Raw genomic sequence first — 26,159 nt, forward strand, 5'->3', positions numbered from 1 at the left:
TAAAGGAAAAGCAGAATTTATTCAAATTACTTAAACCAGGCACAGACATAAATTCAGCAAAGTACTTAAAAGAGGTTAATAATAAGGAATGAGTTTACTGTACACTTAGAAGAATATATTGAAAAGCGTTTTTGTATTTTTCTCGGTGTGTGTGTTTGATCAGCTGTGCTGTTTGTATGTGACTCTGAAAATAAATCAGCCTGTCAAGTTTGTGTCAGCAGTGGGAGTGTCTTGGAAATGCCCTCTGTAGATACCAGAGAGAATATTACATCTTAATTTACACAAATTGAGGATTACCATTAAACGGTAATTATCACTGGAGAGCTGAGTTGCTGAATATTGTTCCTGGCTAGCAGAGTCAAGCTCTGAATTTAGCAGAGCTGCTTTTGGGTAGAAAGCTAAAAACAAACAGTACTGTGCTCTGCTTGCTCTGTAGTAGAATGAACACACTTGACAATTCTACAGAGATGTAAACTGATGTGTTTATCTGAAGGAAGCAAAAGTAATTTCTACCTACAAATCAAGTTTTTAAAGAACCTTTAAGGCAGTAAATATACCATTCATTTTTACGTAGACTCTTTTGTCATCTCTTAACGTTCTCCTAAGGGCCACTGATGTACGTTACAGCTGCAGTGTTAGGGTGAATGTTGCTTATGGATATGAAAGTAAAGGAGCAACACAGATAAAAGCTTTATAGTTACTGATGGAGGGAGTCTGTGAAACGTAAGTACTTTTGTTTCTTTATCAGATTAGCTCTGAAGGGTCACATCCTTCATACCCATGGGAATCCATTTTAGTCATTGATATTTGGGGTTTAATAGTGACTGGGACAAAAAGGCTCTCAAAGAGCTTGCTGGTTCTGCAGCTTATATGTGGGTGTTCCTCATCCAAGGGGGCACAGGGTCCTTGTTGCTGGGGCTGAGGAAGGAGAGAGACCAGCTGCAGTTGTGTGTAATCCCTGGTGATACACAAACTGCAGCAGACAGTGGGAAGAAGGGGAGGAGGATAAATCTATGCTTCAAGGGCAGCTACAGCATGTAATTTATTACTGGCAGTAGAACTAAGTAGTGTCAATCAGCAGTCTCTCAACAAACTCTTCCTGATTCAGATGAAAACTGAAATATCTGGCTGTATTTCTGCAGGAACAACTCATCACACCATTGCACGTGGCTCCAGGCCTTTGCAGTAGCTGACAGGATATCTGTGCATGGTTACCCCACATTCTGCACCCTGGCTCGCTTTGGGAGCTGCACAAGTACCCGGTGCTTCAATTGGTGCAAGGATTTCTGTTAGGTTTTTATATTGTACGAATGGAGAAATGTGAGAAATTCACTCTGCTAACCTGCAAGCTCCGAGAGAGCAGTTGCTGTGCTGTACCTGTGTCACCTGTCTGATGGCACTGCCTGGGGGGCATGAAGTGGGCAAAAGAAAGTGTTTGGGGTTCCCTTCTCTGGTTTTGACCTGCACACACTTGTTCAGGGTAGATGAGGCCAACAGAACACGGTTTGTCCTGGCTGCAAAGCAAAAGCAAAGGTGTTTCTATGTGTAATGGTAGGCAGGGCTGCAGCAGCACCTAAATCCTCAGTGGCACCCAGTCTGCTCTCCAGCTGCACAGGAAAGGGGTGTGTAAGAAACCTGATTCCATCACTCAGGTTTAGAAAGGCTGTTTGACTGCCCTGCTGAAACTTTTATGTAAAACATCTGTTCTTACAACACAGTGGAAAAGGCTCCATCGTTTCTACATGAGAAGGTTCAAGAGGACATAGGCAGTTAAGAGACCCAGCATAACACCCTCGAAGCTGTGTGGCCACAGATGGATCTCTGGCGGGGATTGCATAGAGTTCCTGGTGCATTTTAAGTTTAAAAGAAGGGAATAATAATAAAGTTTCATAAACGTGCAATTTTTACCATGACATCACTAAACCCACAACAGGTAATGGGTTTGATCACCAAGCACATTGGAAACCTAAACAAACCACTTGGCCAACATTTCTTTGGCCTTTGAGCATCCAGGATGATTTAGCTGCGTGTTCTGGAAAAAGCACAGTAGCAGGATATGCAGCTTCATGCTGTAAATGGCCTTTAACAGACTTGATGGTTTTCTCATGTTTGTGCTTAATTTTGGTCAGTTTGCAGCAGTGTCAGTACCAATGGAAAATATTGCTTTTCACTTCTCAGCAATAGCTTCTTTCTAAGTTCCTTAATGGAATATTTTGCACCGATTTGAATATTGGAGTATTTTTTAAATACAGGTACTTCTCATTTGGAGAATTACCACCTTTAGCTGTAAGCTTTTAGCTTATCTGCACAGCCTTAATTTATGGTTGGTTTTCCCATATCACTAATTTTCAGTTATCTATTTGCCACTGAGTCCTCACTTTTATGGTAAAATTCATTAAGGGGGGCACTGACCTTGAAAGTGCATACATATATGTATATATTTAGGCTGTAGGTGTACAGGTCTTTAGGTCTGGATACAATTTTGGATATACATTAATTTCCTTAAACGTATTGTAACTCAGTATTTAATATATGGGGTGTGCTGGAGTTGGCAGTACTTTCACCATAGTTCTGTCAGTATACTACAGCCCTCTTCTTGTTTAGTTCCTCAAAGCAGTTCTTGATCTTTCTTGTTCCAAAGAGGGTGTTGACTTTTGCATGGAAATTTATAATTGTAAATTGGATGAGGGTCTCAGTATTCAAAATAATAAATACTGCAGATTGAATCTTCAAGACAGTTTTCAAACTAGTACATGGGCCAGACACAGGCTGGACATGGTAGTCTAAAAGACCATTTCTGATGAGAACAAGTGGGAGCCAGCCTTCTCCATGCTGACTTTCTTACTGCTTTTGTTTAGAAGGGGAGAGTGGGATTTCTGAGAACACCTGTCATGTGTAATTGTGCTCTCTATATGTTTGATCCTCTCACCCTTCCTGAATAACTTGGCATCTGCTGGCCAATTTCAACCGGATTTCATTGAACTTGAAGAAAGTGAATTGTCTTTGTTGTGAGTTGTGAAATGTTGCTGTTGGAATGAGGGGAGCCGGATGCAGGGAGGAGGTGGCAGGGTCCTTGCAGAGCCTCAGGTGGACCCTGCTTCCACTGGCTGGTGCCCAGCAGAGGCGGGAGCAGGAATAACTGCTGGGCTTGGGTGTGTGGGAGCGCGGGGATGGAGAAGTCCACAGGAACCAAGGTGCCAATCGCTGCTCATGGAACGATTTGTTGTTTTTTCTAAATCTCCCTCGTAGTGCAGAGGCTGCCCAGAGGAGGTGAGTACGCATGGAGCCGGCACCTCAGTGAGCGCTACCAAGCAGCTGCTAATTGCCCTAGAGCCCCCTCTCCACCCCTTCCAACTGTCTCCTGAAAAGCTCTTCTTCCTTGTCTCTGCCCCTCAGATTTCCTCCTTTTGCTGCTCTGCAACTGCCAAGCTTTGCATAGAGCTATTGATAAAGTCCTAGCCACCAACTTTTTGGTTCAAGATTTTTAGTCTGTGGTTCTTTAATTTTATTTTTCTAGAAATAATTGTGTGATGCCTTTATGCAAAAGCTGTGCTTCAAGATAAAAAATGTTTGGGTTTTTTTCTCCCCCTAAAAAATAACATTCTTCTCCCCTGGAATGTTAGGCATGGTGACAAGATTCTGGGAAATTGGATTGGCTGTTTATGATTGGCATCAGATTCAGCCTACACAGTGATGGAATTATACACTTCCATTTAGGGGGTATCATCTCATCCTTGGATGGTGCTCCTATTCTCTTATGTGTGTAGTTAGTATCTCCTGTAAAATAGCAGCTTGCTGAAGCCATGATATTGATGTATGGCTTTTGAGCCATGTAGCAGTCCCTTGGGGATGTGACAAAACTATGAAACAGTGAATGTTTGTACACATGCTCAGGCACACAGAGCTGTTGCTGTCCCTGGGGAATGACACCAGGGATCATAGTGCCAGTGTTAGCGCTCCTTTCAAGGGGAAGGGTTAGGTTTAGTAACAGCTGGAACTCAAGGAGTGCTGGAAAGTTTCAGCATTTATAATTCTGATAAGAAAACAATTGCAATAAGTTTGAATATTTCTTGATGTTTCTGATGTGCCCTTACCAAGCTGGATGTAATGAGTGCTCTCCTCTGGGCTCCAGGATCTCACAACATAAAATAACAGGAAGGAGGGCAGTGGCCTAAGAGAAAATTTCCTGGGTCTTGTGAGTTAATTATAGCAAGGTGTTAATTTAAGACAGTGTTGAGAGAGGGAGGGAGTTAGAACTGAGATTTGCTAAAAATATAGAGCAGTATGAGTGACTGTTTGTGGTAGTTTGGGATTTTTTCATTTGCCAGCCAAAACAAAAACCAAAACCAATTCCAAATCATAGAACCAATTCCAGATCTTAGAAACTTCTTGTTCAATGCAAAAATAATTTTTCATATTTTGTAATCCTTAAAAATGAGTCTGAATATCAAAGATGTATTTGTGTATTAAAATAATCTGAATGCTTAGGAATTTACAGTATGTTTACAGCTGAGATTATTTACCAAGGTTGGCATATATTTGTGGATACTGTAAGCTGAGTATTTCACTTTCCCATCCAAGATATGTGCCTTGACCTTACAGTACCAATAATTTTTGTGTCATCATAGATCAAACAAATATTTGTCAGATGTTTGCATTTGAAAGCCCCATAAAATTGAGGCCATAAAATACGAGTAATCGATGCAGCCTAGGATGACTGTTTATGTAACTTGTGTTTTGTGTGTATGGTTTATTTGTAACTGGGTCTGCTCCTGCCAGGTCTGTACATTAACAAAGGAAGATAACCGGAGAGTGGGGGTGATTCCAAGCGATGAACAGCTCCATGTGTTGCCTCTTTACAAAATCTCACAAACAGATGAGTTCGGCACTGAAGAGGGCCTGGAAGCCAAGATAAAAGCCGGAGCCATACAGGTGCTCACAGCGTTCCCCAGAGAGGTGCGAATGTTGGCTGAGCCTCTCAGAGCTACCAAGAAAAAGAAACCAGACACAAGAAGGACCTCGACTGAAAAGCAGCCATTAATAGATAAAAAGTATTCAACACCAGTAAAAGTGAAAACTGAAGCCCCAGAAAATCTTGGCAACACTTTGCATTGTTTAGGTGAGTGATACATAGGAAATTCTGCTAGTCTGTTCTGATTCTCTGTTCTCCTACACATCTGATGGGAGGGGAAAGCTCCTTTAAAATAAAGTACTTGTATATTCTGCATTTTAGGGGCTCATGAATAAGTCACTGTAACCAATGTATAATTTTTGCAGAATGCAGGTCTTCTGTGGTGATGGACAATAATTCTCAAACACTGTGTTTAAAATCTTTTGGGCAAACGCCTTGGTCTGGGGTGGGGGCTGTTCTCAATGTCATTAAATGCTTTGTGTTTGATTTCACAGAACAGGTTTTTAAAGAGTTCATGTGGCCTCCTTATGTCCCCTTACAGTGTTCAGTTTTTGCATACTAACTGCTGTGCCTGTCATTTATCCTACTTCGACTTTTTTGCCTTCTTGTTGGAGGAATACTTTTAATTCATTGCTAATTTATAAATTACTAGGAGACAGAGTAGAAGAAAGAACAGTGCTTCTGCACTGGATAAAGCAATTAACCATTCTGTGTATTTGTGGAATAAAGAAGAACCACTGACAGAGACAGTCTGTAATGAGAGTAAGCGAGAGCTATCAGTGGGGTGCCAGTCTGCCAGAAAAACACACGTAAAGCCATTGCAGGGCATGATGCAAAGCCCATCAAAGTTGATGGAATTCTTTCCTGTTACTCCTGTGGACTCTGGGTTGAACCTACCCGTGATGAGAATCAGTCATGTGAGGAGCCTGTTCCCCAGCCAAGCCCAGCAGCAGGCAGCCATGGCTAGAGAAATTGATTAGGGAGCTGACAGAAACTGAACAAGGATGTCTGCACGGAGATCTGAAATAATTAATGTGAGGCAATTAGATGGAAAGATGGAAGATAGCCAAATCACATGACTCAGCTTTGTAAGGATGGATTTACCTGGAGCATGTTGCCAGATGCTTTTTTCTTTTTTTAAGGCAATTTCTCAGACAGTATTGGAATGCATGACTCATTGTAATTCAGTAACTGTTTTTGCTGTGATGGACAAGATCAATATCCATAAGCATGCTTTTTCCTTTGATCATAATGTGGCATTAAGGCAACTCAGAATTTTTACTGATTCACAGGCTGAACTTCAGACTGAATTTCATAAATTATGTAAAAACTGAAGGCCAGCAGTCAACTGCTGGGAAGTGTTTCTGTAGGACAGGGCTGTGTGAATCAGGATTCAGTGGTTATTTCATTTTATGTTTATTTTCTTCATCCCTCTGTGAAATACCTTTCTATTTTATATGCCAGCAGCCTGACTGGAAACGGTTAAGGTGTTAATGAGCAAGGTTATTTTTTATATATATACACACACTTACAGTCATAGAGATATTCCTAAAACAGTAAAAGTAACCATTTTGAAAGATCTGTAGTCATCATGTGCATTTTTCATGTTAGAAAGCAAGTATGAAAATATAATTCTGTAAGTTAAGTGAGAAGTACTTACATTTTGGTGTGCATTTCTTCTAGGGAACAAAACAGATGCTTTAAAACCTGGAATAAAAGTGGAGACTTCCAACCACCTCTATGCCATGAAACATACTTCAAACACTACTAAAAATTGCTCTTTATTAAAGCAGTATACAGCTTCCTCCCCCTTTAAGGTGGATAGTTTACATCCTTATCCATCTCTCGCACATAAGCCTGGTCTAACAGCAGTGACTAATATTCAACAAGATTTTTCAGTTCCCTACGGGTATTTTGAGTGCAGTACCAAGCAACCTCATGTGCCACCTTATGTTAATTGCAAGAATTTTGATGTGTCGGTCAAAGATTATACTGGAATTCTGCTGAACGATAAGGTGAATGGTGTGCCACCAATTCTTCCTGAGGTCACTGCTCCAGGCCCCCCAGCCCACAGAGACCCCCTGCCCACTATACTTGAACATCAGCCAGACAAACAGAATTGTCAACTTCAGTTGGACAATTCTCCTTCCTCAGAGATGATCAGCTCTTGTGACTCATCAGTACCGCTAAGCTCTTCGGCAAAGGATGCCGTCAGAAACGAAGCTGACTGTTCCCATGGATGCCCCATAGAAAAGGGCAGCTCCCATCAAGGACAAATGGGTGACTTTGACTGTGTTGATGAAAAGCAAAGCAGTGCACTGGGACAACCGGCTGATTCTGAAGAAAAGGCTGAGGAATTGTGGTCAGACAGCGAGCACAATTTTTTGGATGATGACATTGGTGGGGTTGCTGTGGCACCTTCTCATGGTTCTATCTTGATTGAATGTGCAAGACGTGAACTCCATGCTACCACACCAATTAAAAAACCCAACCGCAATCATCCCACAAGAATTTCTTTAGTTTTTTACCAGCACAAAAATTTAAATGAGCCAAAACATGGTTTAGCCATGTGGGAAGCAAAGATGGCCGAGAGGGCGAAAGAAAAGGAAAAAGAAGCAGAGCGATTAGGAACGGAGAATCCTGAACTGAACTCTAGCAACAGGAAAGCAAAGCAACCAAGTGAAAACAGAGATATTTTTTATGAAGACAACGAGTTCAACCAAATTCCATCCCGCAGAGCATTAACAGTAACCAAGGATAAAGTAATCACAGTATCTTCATACGCCCTGACACGAGTGGCAGGGCCCTACAACCACTGGGCGTAGGTGTCTGTGTCATGTGCCCCTCCTGGTGCAGCGTTGCATGGTGTTTCTTTAAGGTGCTGTTAAAGAACAAGTCTGGTGTCGTTTACTATTTGCTCATCTCAACCATTTTAAGGCTGAGGTAAAAACAAAGGGGGGGGATTTCTTCTTAAACTGTGACTTTAACATTTGGTGGTGCTCAAGCACATTTTAAGCAAAAAAGAAAAAAAAAAGTTGTATAGTTTTAATACATTCTAAAAAAGATTTTGTTTAGGTTATTAACCTTGATTGAATCATTCAGTTTATTACCTTTAGGAATTTATATTTTGGTGCTTTAAATCGTCTGTTTACTACAAAAATCATTTATAGGGATTTTAACAGGTTCACATTTTATGGTGTTAAATCAAGTTATAAAGTTATAGCTCTACACAGCTCTTGGTGCTTAACCACATCAAACAGTTAAAAATAAATAAGCTGAATTATTACTTCATGGTGCCATTGCTTTAACAACTTCCAACCATTGCTATATAGTCCAAATTACAGATAAATCTTTTAGAAAACCAATGAATTTTGTTCTTTAGATTTGTCATTATGTATAGAATGAAGTTACTGGTAATGATGGCTGGAAGTTGTTTTTAAGCTGTAAATATATATTTTAAAAGCACTTTCTATTTTTAAAATTAACTTGAAATAGTATAGTATAAGGATCATATTGTCTAAGGTTTGTGCATACTCTACAGAAGAAATTATTTTATTCTTGCTGTGTAGAGTTCCATAGTGTTACAGCTGCAGGATGTATGCTGATAGCATATATGGTTGTTTTTAACTTGCCCTTTTTCATTGAAGATTTTATGTTGCATATAAACAAACAGCTATGAATTGCAGAACCTTTTTATTCTTTCTCAAGAGAGTGTACAAACATGAAATGAGGAGATGTCTGGTCAATACGTTGTATTGCTATTGGGAGTTAGGAATATTACTTGGTTTTTTTAAAGGCAGCATTTGTTACGGTTTCTTTGAGCGATAAGTGCATGCGTCTCATTTGTTTGCAGCATTCTAAGTTAACATGGCAACCAAATGTTCCTAATGCCTCAGGGGTAAGATTGTTTTGGGATAAAAAATACCCCCTAGAGTTGCCTTAGTCTATTCTGATAAAAAAATAATTTGGGAAAAATACAAAGGAAGTGTTGGAAAACTACCAAATTTCTAATATTTAACAGCAAATTTTTAAAGAATAACCTATGTGTAATATTCACCAACTTTGAGTTCAGTTTTTTTACAAAAGTATTTTGTAAATTTTTGAAGCAATTTATACATTTCACATGGAAAGGGTTGTATCCTTCCTTGAAATTTATGTTCTTCATTTCTGTTGAGAAAGTGACATATCATGAGACAAGTATTTGCTAAACCAGAAGAAAACCAGACACTCCATTGTTTTTAAATACTGTAGCATCCCACTCTTCTTTCTGATTCTCCTCTCCTATGTATTTCTTGTTAAAACTTATTTATTTAAACATTACCAAATGACATTAGCTAAGGACTGACCTCATCCTGCAACTTCTTCCATGCGAGCCCATTGGAGCCAGGAGGAGCAGTGATGCCAGGACTTCCCTGGGGTCCGAGCGCTGCAGGATCAGGCCCACGGACAAAGCTGTTCCTTCCTTCTGCCTTGGTGCCCGCCCCGGCTGGGGAACCTGTAGGCAGAATGAAGTCACTTTTCCAGTGTGAAAACATACTAATAATATACTTGATAATACTATATTGTAGTGGTGCTGTATAGAGGAATATGAGCTATCTAGATCTGCTTTATTTAAAACCCAGATAAGGTGCTTTCTCCTTGAAAAGCTGAAGTACAAGAACTCTATTTACAGTTTCGGTACGAAAAGTACATCAATGGAGTTTTGAACACATAGTACCAGTCAGGACCTTGGTGCTACAAATCCTTTGGTGCGTCTGTAGATCCATGAGACTGTTTTCCTGGAGCCATGTGCAGTGTCTGCAGGAGCCAGATCTGAAGTAGCCATCACTATGTAATGATCTTGGGTTCAATTCTACAGATTCCTGTTCAAATTAACAAAGCTATTGATGGCAGAGGATGGAGGAATTGAACCAGTTCTTTGTATCTTACCTATTTTAAGTAAAACTTGTAAAAACCGGGTATGCTGCAAATTTTAGTTCAAAGCTTAATATTAGTTCAAATAGAGAGGATATGAAGGGATTGTAAATAATGATAAAACAGAACCAATATTATGCCATTGTTTTGTACCAGCAGTTTTATGCTTATTGACTATGTAATATACAGTATACATCAAATCATTATGGTATTTTGTGTGCCTTAGATTTCCATTTTAAAACTTGTATATTTTTGGTGAGCCGAAGATTAGCAAGAGTTGCAGCTGTCCATACAGTCAGTAGTACTGTACATTCCCTAGCTGTTCCAGTTATGTATTTGTCCTATACCATGTACAGATTTGTTTATTGGTTTCATTGATTGCCCTGACAACTTCCATTTCAATAATGCTGTAATTGAGCACTCCCATGTGATAAATTTTCTACACAAAGCTAGTAAGTTACAGGGCCATCTCTTTATGTTTTAAAATGTTCATACCATTAAAGCGGATCATTGTTACTTGAATCTTCTACAAATGCCCATATCTAACTTACTGGAAACTTCAGATAAAAATGTTCCATTGAAAAACCAGCAGCTCCCCTCCAAGAAGTGAGGCACTGAAGGGTAGATCTAAAAGGATCCCTTCAAACAGGTAGCCAGGTCTAGGTCTACCTTTTTCTGAAATGGCAATTCTAACAAAGAAATGTGTATCTTAACATAATTAATGCTATTAACTGATAGGTGCTAAACTCACAGTTACTACTTCATTAATATCACTTACATGAGAGAAATATATCATCGATACAGTAACATATCACCCACGGTGCTCTTTCCTTGACTGTCTGTCACTGCTTTTTCAACATGTCCTACCAGGCAGGTTGGCCACTTCCACTTCCTGCTGGACATGCTGGCAGGTTGTGATTTGAGAAGCTGATGCTTTCTATTGCTGTACTGCAGTATAGAAAATGCAACTATTTACTGGTTTTACAACTCTGTGCTATTTCTTGTAACACTTCAGAATAGTTATCAGTCTTGTTCACAAATTGCATAGTTTTCAGTACGGTTATCATTTTATAACAGTATTTATCTCTTAAAATCTTCAACTCTGTGGGTCTGTTCTTTCCTTTGCCACCCACACAACCACTTGTAATTTGCTCTTATGTCTTAACTAATTCCTTCTGGGATAGCCAGACCAGGAGCTGGATCTAAAGTTAAGGTAGCTGGGTAGGTCAGACCCACATGTTTTACTTGATTTCCATCAGCTGGGACAATGTTCTGGATGGAAAACCAGCACATGGATTCCAGTGTGGGCTGGTAGAGGGTGTACTTGTCTTTGGATCATTTTTTACAGTATGCTAGCAAAAACTGTCATGATCCAATGTAGGATACCTCTGACTTTCCAGAAGAAATGTTGTCTCATCCCTTTGTCTACTGAGTCCAGTACCACAACTCCACTTCCCCTATGGAGCGGAAGAGCAGTGCTTGTTGCAGGAACTGGTTCTGTTTGACTCCCTGTGGGAGTCACTGCAGTTGTGTCCAGTGAAACAGCGAATTTACTGGATTTTCACATGCTGTTGTATTGCAGGAAATAGAAAGAAATATTTGTATAAATACTTCAGTCACAAGATCCAAGAAGCTCTATAAGGACTTAGAAATACTTGCAGCTTCCAACCTAACAGTTGCATTCAGATTTTTTTAAGGACTTTCTAAGCTAACTTAAGAATCTTAACTGCTGGTGAAAGTCTTTGTCATACCTATGACAGTGCTTTTCTAGATGTAGAACAGGAAATAACTGTAGTATCTTGAGCAATATTTTTTGTTAAGCATGGGTAAACAACTTGTCCAGTACTTAAAATTCTTTGTAACACACAACTGTATGGGTTTTTTTAAAGACCTTTTACATTTCATTGCAGTACTAACTTAATTTGGTGGGTTAGATTTGGGTCCTGTTCACACTCCTGCAGCCCTGCTCATTCATTAAGTGCTCATTCATTAAGTTTTTTCACAATTTCCATATTTAACTGGATGGATATGGACAACAGTTGACCAAAGTCTGTGCCAACTCAGAGGTCAGTCTTGTTCTTTCACTTCCCATGCAGCTTCTCTCATGTTGAAATTAACTCCATTTATCAAGCAGTCATCAGGTTTATAATCCATTCATATATGTGGTTGTTTTCCATAGAAATCCTATCAATTCTAGGTTATCAGAAGGAAATAGCTGTGTCCTCAGATACATGAAAAGCTCAATTGCATGGCCACTTCCATGCTTTGTGTGTGTCAACAGCAGTTACATTCAGGCAGTGTGGGACAAACTCTTTCAGATCTATTGTAGTCACTAAAATTCAGATTAAGGTCTTTGTGACATCTACTCCGTAAAAAGGTGTTCCATTTCTTGTGTGAAAACTGTCAGCCAACTGTCTCAAACCTGTTAGATTTGGTCTTAAGTAACAAAGATAAGGAACACTCAGATCACATTTGAGAATTCTGGTGTTACTTTATCAGGTGTTGATCTAACTTGCAGGAGGAAGTGTGGAGGGAATATCTTCTTTGCACAGCATAAGTCACAGGCAGAGTTGTGAAGGTACAATTGATTTTTGATTCACCCTTTGATGTATATGTAGTTGCCAGGGTACTTCTTTATACTAACACTTCTTTTGGTCACAGACTTTTTTAGTCTGTGACACACATTCTCCTTGAATCTAAAACAGTGACCAGTGTCAAAAGTTGTGGGGATGTAGCTAATTACTATAACAGCTCAGGAAGTGGTTTCAGACTCTTCTGGGATTACCTGATGTTTAGTCATTCTTTACCAGTTGTCTACATGCTGCTTGCTACAAAATTATAAAGGAAAGGGTTTTACATTTGAGGTTTCCTGAAAGACCAAGGATTTCTAATAGTGGAACCTGATCAGGCACCAGGATATGTACAGATTACTTCTTCTAAGAAGTGGTTGAAAATATGCTGTGTTTATTCCCTGTTAAAACATTTTTGGTTCTTTTAGAGAATAGGCAAAACTTTGTTTAATACTGTCACATACTTGACTAAATTATGAAGACTTAATTCTACATGTTGCTGTGTTGTTTCCCTGAAGAACACGTTGGCTAGTGTTGATTAGTAGGTATCACTTCCTACTTTGTACAGGTGACACTGGATGCTCCAGCCACCTTTCTTACTCCATGGTCTTTCTGGATCATCAGCTGTGGTTATCTATGGTCACAGTTTGTGCTGGCCCATTTTGTCATCTGCTGCTGGACGCTTTCAATGCTTGTAACTACTCCAAAAGTTTTTCCCTTTGCAGAGCTGCTTCAGCACTCAACTTAAGCAGCACAGCACAGCTGTCAGCCTGCCCATGAATCCCCCTGCATGCTGTTCTGCTTAGTATGGAAACCAGCCATCTTCATCTCAGGAATATCATATGAAGCTATTTTCCTTGGGACTCTCCCCCTAAAATCCACTTCTTTCAGTCACCTGGAAGAGGCTGCCCAGAGGGCTTGTGGAGGTGCCCCATCCCTGGAAGTCCCCCAGGCCAGGTTGGATGGGGCTTGAAGCAGCCTGGTGTAGTGGAAGGTGTCCCCGCCCCTGGCAGGGCGTTGGAACGAGGTGAACTTTAAGGTTCCTTCCAACCCAAACCAGTCTGTGATTCCATGATCTTATATTCTATATGTGACAGTTCTAGGGCCTTTACTTCATGTTCTCTCATACAGAGCTTAAAACATTACAGCTGGGTGGGCTTTTTTCTAATTCCAGTGAAGAAGGACAATTCATTCATTATCTGTCACAATCACTGTTTTCTTACTTTTTAATAAAATAATCAGTTTTCTGGTTAATTGTCCATTGTTTTGATGTAGTTGTTACAATCTGTTCTTATATCTGCAAGTAGCCAAACAAAAGAGACTTTGCAAGACTAGAGAACCAATCCCCTGAGAAGGACGAGTCATCCCTTCTCAGAGAACAGAATATTTTCATGTTGGTAGCATCTCTGTGGAATGGCCTCTTGTCTTTTGAGTCACTCTTAACAGCTGTGCTTAGTTCCTGCATGATTGCAAGAGCAGCAGTGTTTATTTACATCTGGTTAGATCAGTTACAGTCTGTGAGATAACCAAGTATTATGTAAGTTAAATGCCTGAACAAACCTAGGAGTGCTTGGAAAAAAGCTGTTCTTCCTCTGGCAAAAAATGGAATTGAAAGAGCTTTAGCAGAAAATCATTAAGTAGTTACTGCCTTTTATTAAAGGGTATTGAAATGTCAGCATCACTGTTTCTTTATGTCTTTCTGAGACACAAAGACTTTAGGATTCTTTTTCCAATCCAGTTCCCCCATCATCCCAACAACTGCTCATGGTGTTTAACCATGTACTGCTAGCTTCAGTTTTAAGATACAAGATGCTTCTTGATGCTGTATCCTTAACTCTTCCAGACAGTGTATTTTCCTTTCTTCTTCTACTGGGCCGTTATATATATGACATTTTTCCACACACACATTCAAATGCTAGAATCTTCCAACAACATACTTGCAGTGAATGCAAGACTGGGGTGCTAAATAACATGAAGGTGACTTGCTCTGGTGCGACTGATCAATGGTGCTGTTTTCAACAGTTAGCACACCTTACACACATTCCTTGTATTCCTTAGGGCAGACAAGTTTGGCACTTAATCTAGAGAGTTACCAGTTACAGCAGATGAACTGTATTACAAAGAGGTGCTGTTGCAGTGGAGCAAGGGAACTGCTAGTTTTGATGTTCAGTAGTGCAGTTGTTGCCACAGAATGTTTTAATGCTGTTGTGGAAAGTTTTGTGACCTGATGAATATTTTACATGTATATCTGTATTTTTATTATACTGTAATGGAAAAGGGTCTAGGGTTTGGGAGTTGTCTTAAAATAAGAATAGAGGCCCTGGTTCTTATTTATACTACTGCCCTTTGCATTGCATTGAAAGGATAAAGAAGCCTTAAATGGATGTCACTTCAGCTTAGATCCTTCGGAGTGTCCCATCACACTGATCAGAGTATAAAAGGTCAGTATCAATCAAAACAGTTACCAAATGACTGATTTGTACAGTCATCTGAAATCAATTTCATGGTATCCCTACTGTGCACATACTGGCCAGTAACATCCAGGTTGTTGTTAGTTTAGAAATACAGGTTGAAAAGAGACCAGCTTGGGTTTTATCAGGTTTTAAGTATTTGCTTATATTGGCTATCCTTTGCCCAGTGCTGTCTTCAACAACAATGTGGTAAAAGGTTTGTACCTCTAGGTAATGGCCAGCTCAGAAATCCCACAAAATCATCAAAAATACTATTTTTAAGCTTTGGTAACGTTTCTTAAAATACTTGCTTCCCTTTATCATAAGTTGGATCCCTTTTACTTGATTATATAAACTGGGGTTGTGACAATCTACTGAGCTCCCTTCTGTCCTGACTTCACACCCAGCAGAGTGTGCAGTGTTGTGTGCTGTTGTCACACTCTGGTGAGTTTGGGGACACAAAGCTAAAAGCCAACACTTTCTGCCTTCCCTGACTGTGGTACTGCTCGCCAGGGAAAATGCTGGCATTGCTCTGCATGCCTGAGTCCTGCAGAGTTCCCCTTGCTGCCCATGGAAGTTTTATGTAAACAACAGCCCCGCTTCATTGAAGTTATGCAATGCAATGCAAACTTCTCGTTCAAAAAAAGTTTGAGGAAAAGGAAATATATTTTCCTTCTTAAAATTTTACACTGCAGTGATGCTGCAGAGCCTAACTAGAACAGATTTTGTACCAACTTTGTGAATGCCTGTCTAATCCATGCAACTCAAAAGGCAGCAGCTGAATTTCATCAGTCTCTTGTCCTCTACATGAAAAAATAATTGTAGTCAAGAAGAACAAATGGGATATCCCAGTACTGCTAAAAGAAATCCAGTTCTAACCAATGCAAACATTCATACATTTCAGTCTTTACCACTTAATTATTCTACAATTATTTGTTCACTTTGTAAGAGACAGCTCCTCATAATGTGACAATATCATGCCAGGTCACAAGTACTGATTGGAATTTGCTGTCATTAAGAAAGAACATTAACACGTAAGGACACACTGTAACTGAAATGCTATGGCTAATGAATTCCTTCTTGCTTTAGGAAGATAAAAGATTAACAAAATGCCAAAGCAGAAGAAAGAAAGGTCATGGGAATTTTTTTCCTCCTCTCTTCTTTTCTCTCTTTTTTTCTTTCCTTGGGATGCATTTGATATTTATTTTTCAACTTCGAATTTGAGGTTTTATTTCCAGTTACCAACCTACTGTATTGAAATCTGGAACATAAAATTAACATTCTTAAGCAAAAGATGATGTACAGGGAGAAAAAAATCAGAAAGAAAAAGCACTTCATTATGTGTCAGTATTTACAGGAGAAAATACAAAAATTACTTCTTTCCTCAAAAAACTTTTGGGGCCTGATTCTTTCCTAGTATAACTGAGCGTAGCTTCCTGAGACTGGTGGAGCTGGGCAGAGTTATGCTAGCTGAGAAACTGAACCTTAAAATCTTCTTTGCAGACAAGGGAACCCTTACCAGCAGTACTTGAAGACTTGTGAGTTGTGACTGCATGTTACTTGAAAGATCTAATTAAGCTATGTTTTTTGGTGCAAGCAGTTGTTGTACATGATTTCATGTTTATGTAGCAAGATGCATTGAAATGTTGATACTAGTATTGAAACATACATGTAAAAATTGTCGTTGTGGAAATTGTCTGTTCTGTTCTATTTTTCTTGTGTGTCTCATCTGTTTAGAACGTAAACTTTCTTTTTTTTTTTATTGTCCTAACTGAATAAGGCTAAATGAATACTGTAATTGAAAATATATTTTAAATCTTGTCATGAGTTTTTAAAAAGACTATTACAAATTGTATCATTCCTGATTACACAAAACTTTGTGGGTGGTTTTAAATAAATTTTATACTTCTATTTTGCACTTAGTCGTCTAATTTTTCTTTCCTGCTCTTATTACTAATAACCACCATCATGTGTAGAAGTGTATTTGTTAATTACCTATAGGACTACAGGGGGTTCACCCAAAAAGTCACGAGGTTTCTGCACTGGAAAGGGACAGGCATAAATCTGGTCCCTGTTACCAGTCTGCCTCTGCTTCAGGCTGGACTGACTGAGCCCACACAAGAGAAACAGCCAGAAAATCTGAACTTCATCTTCTGACTAAAAGAGACAAAACAGTTTGTGAACACATCTACACAGTGTCTCTATTTGCTACCTGCCTGGCAGAGCAAGCTTATGGGAATCATTTACTATGGCATTTAATTCCCAGCTGCTGGAAGCAGTCCAGGTTTTATTTGCTACAGAGCAGAGGGTATGGTTGGGGTTTTTTCTCAAGACAGACCTCAACCTCCTTTGCTATCTGACATTATAGTGCAGAACAACAATACTAAACAGAATTCCTGTTGTTTAGATCTGAGGAAAAGGAGGACTATAACTTTGTTTGTATTTGCTTCTTTTCCTCCTCCAGTACATACAGCATCAAAATAAGCAAAAACGATTTTCCAGGTAACTGGAATCTCCTAGAGGGCAGAAAAATGCTGCTCTCCTCTGGCTTCACTAATGCCCTGGAAGGAAGCTATGTTGTATGATATGGTACTTCTAATTCCTGGGAGGTGGATGTGATCATCTGAAAGGAAAGCTTTGACCCTCCCATGTAAGCTGCTGCTCTTTTAAAGATAATCACTACTGGGGTTTTAGAGCAACATCTCCCAAGCTGCCCCAGGCCATCTCTGAACTGTACTGTTAAGTCTTCTGACACAGTCACATGTTCCAGGGTTCATTATTAGAGTCAGGAATCCCCAGCATAGGTATCTTAAGAAAGCATGTGGATTTTAAAAGGCATTTCAAGACTTGGACCAGACCCAAGAATGCCATTACTGAGGAAGAGCAATCAATGACAAACGTTTCCCAGGTCCTTTTAAGGTACTGCCAGCCAACTGCATTTTGCGTTCCCCCCCAGGCAGTGTGTTCCACTCAGAACTGTATTTCCTCATAGGTTATGGAGTATACTACATATAAAGATTTTAAAACACAGCTTCGCCTCTACCTTCTGGGAACAAAACTAAACTAAATTTACCTGCCCTGGCATCCCTGTTGCCAAAAGTGAGTTTAACATCTGGAGATCGCTTTAGTGCTTTTTTTTATATCCTGGATTTCTTATATACCTATTATACAAGGTAATAGGATATTGATGTAGTACAGTTGGTTGCTTTTAAATTCTTAAGCTTTAGATTACAATGCCTATTAAAATGGTATTAATTGTTAATTAATTAGCTGCAAAACAAGTGTTTTTGCTGGTGCTACAGTCAAAAGTTTTCTGTAGTACTCCTGTGCTGCTATAGAACATGGAACGTCAGGGTTTGAATGCTGTTCAACAATGCTAATGCTGGTTACTGTTGTTAATAGTTAATACTTAACACAGAGTATTAGTTTACATTCAAAAGGGTATTCATCAAAATATTGGACTTTCTGTGCATTCTGTGTATCAGAACAAGCAACATATTCAAATGTCATTTAAACACAAGCAAGGCAATGCTTCAGTTAGTGTTTTGGTTCAAGAAACAGCCTAGATAGTCTACAATAAAACACCAGCAAAAATAAAACACCCATCTGTGTTTTTAATCTTAGAAAAACTAAAAAAATATTTAAAATGTGGAAATTCAAACCAAACTATTTCAATAACCATTGGCTGGAACACAATTCCCAAGATGAGCCTCCAATTCCATGTCCAGCCTGTGTACTTCTGGATACTCTTTTGCTTTTGTGATATATACTACTATATGCAAAATTCTTAGCACTCGAATTCTTGAAAATGTGCATGTCTTTTTACACCAGGCCAAACATTGCTTACAATCCCGCCATACCATGTGTACATCTCCATTTGTAACATAACTACGTAATACTTTTATGCTGTTTGATGCTAAAGGAGTCCTAAATTGCTGCTAGAGGCATGACTTAGCCTTTGTTTTCAGCTCAGAACAGCAAAACCTTTGTTTCCTGTAGTGTAAAAAGTCTGCAGTTCACTTTCTTGTGACCACTTTCTTTTACACAGACTGTTTTTGCATGAGGATGACTTTGACTCCCTTCACTTGCAGAATCCCTTCAGGGAAATGAAGCACTGATCCACTGCTTTGTCAAGCAACCACTTCTGTGCTAGACCCTAGCTCACTTCCACAATAGCAGAAAGCCTTGTAAGGAGTCACCTGGGTTAGGCTCCTCCAGATTTTAAGGGTGGGATTTGTTGATCTGTTCTTGTTATTATCTTGTTCTTGTTATTATCTTGTTCTTGTTATTAAAGAACATCTATTCTTGTTAAATTATCTTGTTCTGTGAGGGTAAGGGGCAGTAAGTAGTTCAGCGGTGTCACAACATAACAATCCTCCTTAGGCCATAGCTCTTACTAGGTAGGTACTCAAAAATTTTTTTAAAAAAAAGCAAACCCAGAAGTGTTGTGTGTAGAGTGTTCACCAGCCAGCCTGTCAAGTGCCTGAGGCTCTGGAACCCCCAAAGAATACAGATAAGTGTTCCTTTTATACACAACTTCTATCGCCTCTGAGCAAACAGAGTAGAAATCAGAGTTTTAGTCATGCTCCTTTGTTGTCTCCCACTGAAGGAGGCCTTACTTGGGGCTCATGTTGCACATAGAAGTTCTCAGGATGTTCTGTCGCTGTTGAGCAGCTAGCAGAGTCATGAATGCATCAGTTCTCAGTGGCAAGAAGGAATGACCTTTATTGTTTTGATTTCATCACATATATAGAGTTCTCAAAAGTCACCCAGATTGGTCAGTCAGAAGCCTTCCCCCAGGCCTGATTGGCAAGGCCTGCACTGCCCAAGTTCTGGGACACTGTTCCAACAACATCCAAACTTTATTTACAAAACACAAGAAAACTTCTCATGGGAAAAACCTGTGCTAGCCACAGATGTTCCCTGTTCTTCCTGTACATGGCAGCCTGCGAGTTAAACCTCTGTACCTCTGCACTCAGCTGTCCTGCAGACCAGAGAGGCCTGTGCTCTGTTACGGGCAGAGGCTGAACACTGAGGGTAGTGCTGAAAGGGCAATGGGTTCTCAGCTCTCCATCTCCTGCTTCTCAAGCAGTGGAACTAAGATTTTAAAGGTGGTCAGGCTTTTTCTTCTAATTGCTCTTCTTTATTGCCTGTCTATAGACGTGCCTTCACTCTGGCTTTCATATAGCTGAGTTACCCCAAAATTATAAGCAGAGAGCTGAGAAATTCTTTCTGTGTGGCAGTCAAACCCAATACACCTATTAAAATAGGGCCTTCCAGAAGATACTGACGATTTGCATGCAAGTCAGATTGGGTAAGAAAAAAGGAATCCTTAAAACATAGGACTTTACAAAAGGCCACTATTCTTGTGGTTCCTGGGCAATGTGAATGCCATCTCTTTTTTTGTACGTGAAGTTCATAGATCACTGGGGACCTCAGAATGTCACCCAGTCCCACCTTTTGTGGAAAAAGAAGCCTAGGTGGGATTTTCTAGCACCCTGCTTGGTTGTGTCTGGAAAACCTCCAGTGATGGGGACTCTCTCAGTTGCTCTCACTAAAAAAAAATTTATCCCTTTTATCAAGATGAAAATTTCTCTCTATGCTTCTGGTATCTATTACCTTCAAAGTAATTATTTTATTTATGCTACAACATTTTTACTCCTTTAAACTTTGTCAGAAGTCTGTTCTCAATGCATTTAATTTTAATTTCAATACAGCAGACCATAAAAGCTTTTCCCTCCTTACCCTGGGACTCTTAAAAACAAACAAAAGTTACTTGGGATCAGCTAAACCTGAGCAGGTTGACTTAATTCTGTGCCGTTGTTCCTGTATTCTTGTATTCTGACCAGTTCAGAAATACTTTTGTCAAACACTTGGTATAGCAGTATGTAATAAACTTCAGGTTTTTATATTTATTTCTAAACTTCAGTACTGACTGTATCACATGTTTGGGAAAGCGTAAAGTACATTATGGCTTCAGTCAAAAGGAGGACTACAACAGAAATTTTTGTGCAGAAAAAAAACAATGATAATTTGCTTAGATGCTTACATGCTGCACTTGTATTACAATTTAAGCATAAAAAAAGCCATTAACTGGACTGTTGCCACCATTCCTGGATATCTAGAAAGGTAAAAATGTGTCTCACTCTCTCTGAATGATCTCTTCTGGCCTTCTGAAGAGAATACATTAAAAAATCCCACAACAGCTCCAAAAAGGAGGTTCCAGTAGTGACATGTACAGATCTGAAAGTTAATTCAGGAATTGAACAGGATGCATAGAAATGTATTTCCAACAAGAATATGAGGAAGAAAGATTTTTCATCATCAAAATTGAGTGAAATAACTATCTCCCTATTACTAGCATTTAGCTGAACAGATATAGCATCTTTATTCATTTTTTTTCCAGCAGCTTCACGTTAGGTATGAAACACTGATTTTTGTGTCTTATCAATAGTACAGGTTGTCAAAAGCATGTTCATCAGAAGATCATAGTTTTTCTTCCAATTCTGTCCCTGAAATGCACAATAGAATCAAATCAGTTTGGGGGGGAGGGTGGTGTTTCTGACCAAAAATAAGCCTTTTCCACATTTCCTTCTATATTTTTCTTTCATAGCAGACATCTAAGATACCTGAAACTAGTTTCATTCTACCAAGAATGCAAGAGAATATCACAGTAGATCTGTTGCTGCTGTACAGGGACAACTGTTTGGTGTTTAATTTTTTTTCATGTAAAGGACACTCTATTGCAGGTGTGCAGTCAGAATGCCTTGATTATGGTGTTGAATTCTCTACACAATGTCAATAATATACGGAGATGTATTAGTGGTGAAGCACTTTGTGCTAGTGTAAGTCAACAGGAACTTCCCTCTAAAGCACACAGTTCTTAAAATTTCCTTACAACCAGCCTTAACCATTCTCTCATTTTCAACAGAAAGACAAAACATTCTTACAAAAATGCACTTCCACTTTTCCAGGGCTGTAAGGCAGAACATATTTCCACAGGCAACGACTAAGGTGATGTGCAGCTGGCACCTAGTCATCCCTTTTTGAGTGCAAACCCCCTGCAGCAAACTCTTGTGCTTTGTGCTGAGCTCGTGACACAGTTACTGCTCTGAGACACCTCAGGAGCCCTTTGAAGACAGTAAAGATTTGTTCAGTGACAAATGCCATTATGTCTCTGCTTCTCAGGACAGAGCCTGTCCAGCACTGTGGAAGGTGCCACAGATGAACTCAATGGATTTCCCAGGCAAAGGCCAGAGATCCAAATTATACACTATTTGAACTGTAGAATTTCCTGGTACTAAGTTCTCTTTGTGCTTTTCCAATTGATTTTGTTAAATGTATGGACTGTGTGAAAATATGTGTGATGTTCTTTGATTATAAACTCTAAAAATTGTAATTTCTCCCCACAATATCCCCAGCATATTCTTACCTCCTGTAACCACCCAGAAAGCGAGAAGCAACAAAATGCTTTATGGGTTTTGCCCCTCATTATTTTAAGGTAACTTGTAGAAATCTCATGTATTTCACAGTTCTGTCCCCTCATCAATTTTGGATTCAATTGTCCAATGCATTTAAAAAGTAGTCAGGGTGCCTAGAATTATTCTGAGAAACAAGACTAGAAGTGCACACATTTTTTCACTTCCATTACAACTGTTTATCATAAAAACAGTGTGGTTTGTCTTGAGTAGAGGATAAAGAGACCTAAAGAATTCAAAAGCAATCATTAATGTACTATAAATGACAGTGGCAAAATCTGCCAGGTAGTGGTAGCAGTAAGTATCTGGAAAGGAGAAAGTACATTAAATGTTCTACCTGAGGTACAGAAAATCAGGATTGTGGTTCCTGTGAAATTCTGAGCGCCTTTATCCTCTGACAAAAAGGCCCTGGGTCAGAAAAGTGCCAAACAGAGCTACTTCACAATACTCTGATATTCACTGATAAGTAGTTTCTCCTTCAATACAATTTTGCGATTGTCCTTTTCACCTATAATGTGGGAGAAGGTCCCACAACGTTTTTAACATTTAATCTTATTTCCAGGTTAAAGGGTACAGACTCTGCTCTAGTCAACTGACTGAGCTGGATGGAGTTATGCCAGGAAGAGATAAAGTTTAAAATGCGTAGACTTAAAAAGGACTGTGTGTGTGAGTGTGAAACATCTAAACCCTCATCTAATTTGAAATATATTTTAAACAGCGAAGGCAGATCTGTCTTTATATATTATTAACTACCAAAAGCTAGCAGAAACTTTCACCTGATGATTTTCTTTATCTAGACGCCGTCCTACAACATAACCCACTCTCACTGCGAGTGAGTTTGATGTTGCCGTTTCTCAGGATTTTATTATATCACCAACTTCTGGTTTTAATGACAATGTAACACTTCAAAATCCTATTTTCATTTATGAAGTGTGTCTTGCTGACTTGTTCTCAAGACGCATTAGGAATTAATGTGTCTATTTCACTTCAAAACCAACTCATGTAAAAAACTATTTATAGGACGGAAAGCTTTTTGTAACAAGGCCAAGATCATGGGTTCGATCAATGCCTACATGAATTGGCCACTCACTCAATGAACTGGACTCGATGATCCTTCTGAGTCCCTTCCAACTCAGACTAAGGAAATTACTCTTGCCCAGAACTACCAAACTACTTACTGCACTGACTCCTGACTGCAATTTCCGTTTCAAAGCATCTTAAGAGCTTTGCTGCGTCTCTGGTGCGCCTGCTGTGCCTTGCCCTCAGCTGACCCCGTGTGCCCCACAGACTCGCCCACAGCACGTTTGTGCGCGGACAGCCGGCTATCGGGGCCGGGAGCGGCTGAGGGCTGCTATATCCTACAGCGATACGGCACCGCGCGGTGTGTGTGACCGGTGCCGAGCCGTCGGCGGGGCAGGGGGACCGGGGGCACCCCGAGAGGCTCCCCGAGAGGCTCCACACCGGGCCGGTCCCGCGCCGCCCTCAGGCCATCCCCGCCGCAAGATGGCGGCGCCGCGCCCCGCCCGCCCCGCCTCGCCCAAGATGGCGGCGGAGCCCCTCCCCACAGCCGCGCGGGCCCCGCACGCGGCAGGGCCGGGCGCGCGCCGCCTCGCGCGGTCGCAGGCGTGACGTGTGCGCGGGGCGTTGGCGCCTGCGCGGTGCGGGCGGCCGGGGCGGGCGGCGATGGCGGCGGCGCGGTCCCGCGCAGGTACCGCGGGCGCGGCGCGAGGGGCCGGGGGCGCGCGGGGTCCGGCGGCTGCCCCGGAGCCGAGCCGGGCGGGGTGGGGAGCGCGGGGCCGCGCCCGAGGTGCTCACCGGGGGCGGCGGGAGGACGAGGAGGAAGAGGAAGGGGCGGGAAGGCCCCGCTTCCCGCCCGCCCGGCCCGGCGCCGCCGCCGCCTCCCCTTGCCTTTCTCCCGTGCAGCGCTTTCCGCCCGGCGGCGGGGCCCGGGCTCGCGGCCGGGAGCAGAGGCTGCCGAGGGGGTAAAGGAGCTTTCACGGATCCCGGTGGCGGGCGGGCGCGGGCGGGCGCGGGCCGAGGCACGGGGGGAGGGCCGGGAGGGAGGCGGCGGAGCTGCTGCGCGGCCCGGCCGTGCTCGCGTGGTTCCCGGGGCTCCCGGGGCTCCGTGCCCTTGTGCGCGGAGACGGAAACGGGCCGCGGGGGAACGCGTGCGATGTGCTGCCGGCAGCGCTTTCCCGCGGCGGCTCAGAGCAGCCCTAGAAAACAAAAAATAAATACAAATCCTTGGTTCTGCGGAGTCACCTTTCCCTAAGTCTTTCTGGACATGGGAATACATTTTTGCGTTTAAAGTCGCGTTAGTCCCATTGTTAAGAGGTGGGGGATGGAGCTTGTGCCTTAGGAAAATAAAATAACTTGCCTTACAACTTTCTGTGTTTCCCATATGTGACACATGTTGCCCACCAGGCTTTGAGATGTAAAAAGAATATTTCAGTACTTTTTTTTCTCTGTTTCTGCTTTTTTTTTTCGGGGGGGGGGCAGAATTTAAATAGCCTGACGGTATGTGTTTCCAAAGATTGCAGCTGCGCTTTATTTTACTAGATTGCAGTTACAGAAGATAGACACCCAGGAGATTCTACCTTCTGCCATGGCTCAGTTTGGAGGACAGAAAAATCCCCCTTGGGCTACTCAGTTTACAGCTACTGCGGTGTCTCAGCCAGGTCAGTTTACACATCACTCAGTGTTTGAACCCTGACATCTAGTAGATGTGGAGATTCCATACTTGGGTATGCACTTCAGAGTGGCACCATGCTAACTAACTAACTTATCTAAAGTCGATTTAAGTGGTTTAAGTTGGGAGTTTTTTCCTACAATAGAGACTTTAAAAGTCACTGCCTAATACTGCCTGTTGGGTTTGTTTGTTGTTTGTTTTTCCTAAGGGGTGTAAGTAAAATCCCAGGTGAATTTGTATTGATTGTTTCAGTCAATAAATAACATATCAAATTACTCATATCCAACGAAGTGTAAATCAAATTCTCTTTTATCAAATTACGTGCTTCTAGATTAAATAATATCAGCTCTAGTTAGGCATTGCAGATTGTTTAAGTGCTGCCTGAGTTTCATTTCTTGGGTAGCCTAAATCAATGTTTACAAATTACTTTGCTGTTATTAATATATTAGACATACGTCACATAGCGGAAAGGTCTCTGAAGTTTGTTAGTTGGGTGAGAAAGGGGTATTTTTTATAAAAGGCTAAATTAGAATTTAAAAATCTTTATAACCAGAGGTATTGCCCTAATAAGGTAGAGGGATTCCTTTGATTTAGCTAAGAAGTGTTATTTAATTGCAGGCCACTATTTAAAAACCTACCTGGCTCCATTTTCATGTTTCATGTTGGTTTACAGCAGAAAAGGTTTGAGGCAAGAATGTGAAGCTTGGTACGTGATGAATTTTGATGCATCCATTTCCAGTTCTGGAGTGCCTTTTGCTCTTCTTGAATACAAACTGTTAATTAAATGCTGAAGTTACGTTGTGCAGTGTGAAGAGGCTTCAGCAAAGCTGTGGCACTTGGAGGGTTCAGGATGTGTGTGGTTTCTGTAGTTGTTCTCATTTGATATGAAGTTCAATGTCACACTTCCTTTGTCCATGGCTTCGTGTCTGGGAGCCTAGCAAAGGTTGGGAATGTATGACATTCTTTGGAGGTGCATGTCTGGGGTGGGAGTTTTTCTCCTCTCCTGACTCAGTTTTCTTTCCTGAAGTGAATCTTCTGTCTCCCAGTTTTTCCCATGGGCACTGATCCAATCACACTGTGTATCCTCAGGGAATGGCCACCCACCATGTGCCTCCCAGTACTCTGTCCCAGCGTGCCTTTTCCTTT

The 26,159-nt window shown here is 40.9% G+C and overlaps 2 protein-coding genes and 1 long non-coding RNA gene across 10 annotated transcripts in view; 2 read left to right on the forward strand and 1 right to left on the reverse strand.

Annotated features, from left to right (window-relative positions):
• Positions 1-16,764, forward strand: part of TET1 (tet methylcytosine dioxygenase 1) — a 77,268-nt gene extending 60,504 nt beyond the window's left edge. For all 3 annotated transcript variants that reach the window (XM_085064301.1, XM_085064303.1, XM_085064302.1), the window contains 2 exons: positions 4,780-5,119; positions 6,596-16,764. In XM_085064301.1, coding sequence (XP_084920427.1) covers positions 4,780-5,119; positions 6,596-7,737 — 1,482 coding nt within the window. In that variant the 3' untranslated portion in view covers positions 7,738-16,764. The remainder of the gene's footprint in view (positions 1-4,779; positions 5,120-6,595) is intronic.
• Positions 1-23,981, reverse strand: LOC146435598 (uncharacterized). 2 transcript variants are annotated; one of them, XR_014853029.1, is made up of 5 exons: positions 23,503-23,981; positions 9,259-9,407; positions 6,573-6,619; positions 5,810-5,932; positions 1-4,984 (listed from the first exon to the last, which is right to left on the reverse strand). It is a non-coding gene; the product is annotated as an uncharacterized LOC146435598 (long non-coding RNA). The 2 variants fall into 2 exon arrangements; XR_014853030.1 differs by lacking the exon at positions 5,810-5,932 and having other exon boundaries at positions 23,503-23,974.
• CCAR1 (cell division cycle and apoptosis regulator 1) overlaps positions 23,941-26,159 on the forward strand; it is a 27,397-nt gene continuing 25,178 nt past the window's right edge. For 4 of the 5 annotated variants that reach the window (XM_085064304.1, XM_085064307.1, XM_085064305.1 and 1 more), the window contains exons 1-2: positions 23,941-24,032; positions 24,884-25,002. In XM_085064304.1, the coding sequence (XP_084920430.1) occupies positions 24,930-25,002 (73 nt within the window). In that variant the 5' untranslated portion in view covers positions 23,941-24,032; positions 24,884-24,929. Of the gene's footprint in view, positions 24,033-24,149; positions 24,307-24,883; positions 25,003-26,159 lie in introns of those variants that run through there. The other variant, XM_085064308.1, reaches the window with a different exon arrangement.

This window comes from Lichenostomus cassidix, chromosome 6 (assembly GCF_008360975.1).
Source record: "Lichenostomus cassidix isolate B80296 chromosome 6, HeHo_3.0, whole genome shotgun sequence".
Taxonomy (NCBI): Eukaryota; Metazoa; Chordata; class Aves; order Passeriformes; family Meliphagidae; genus Lichenostomus; species Lichenostomus cassidix.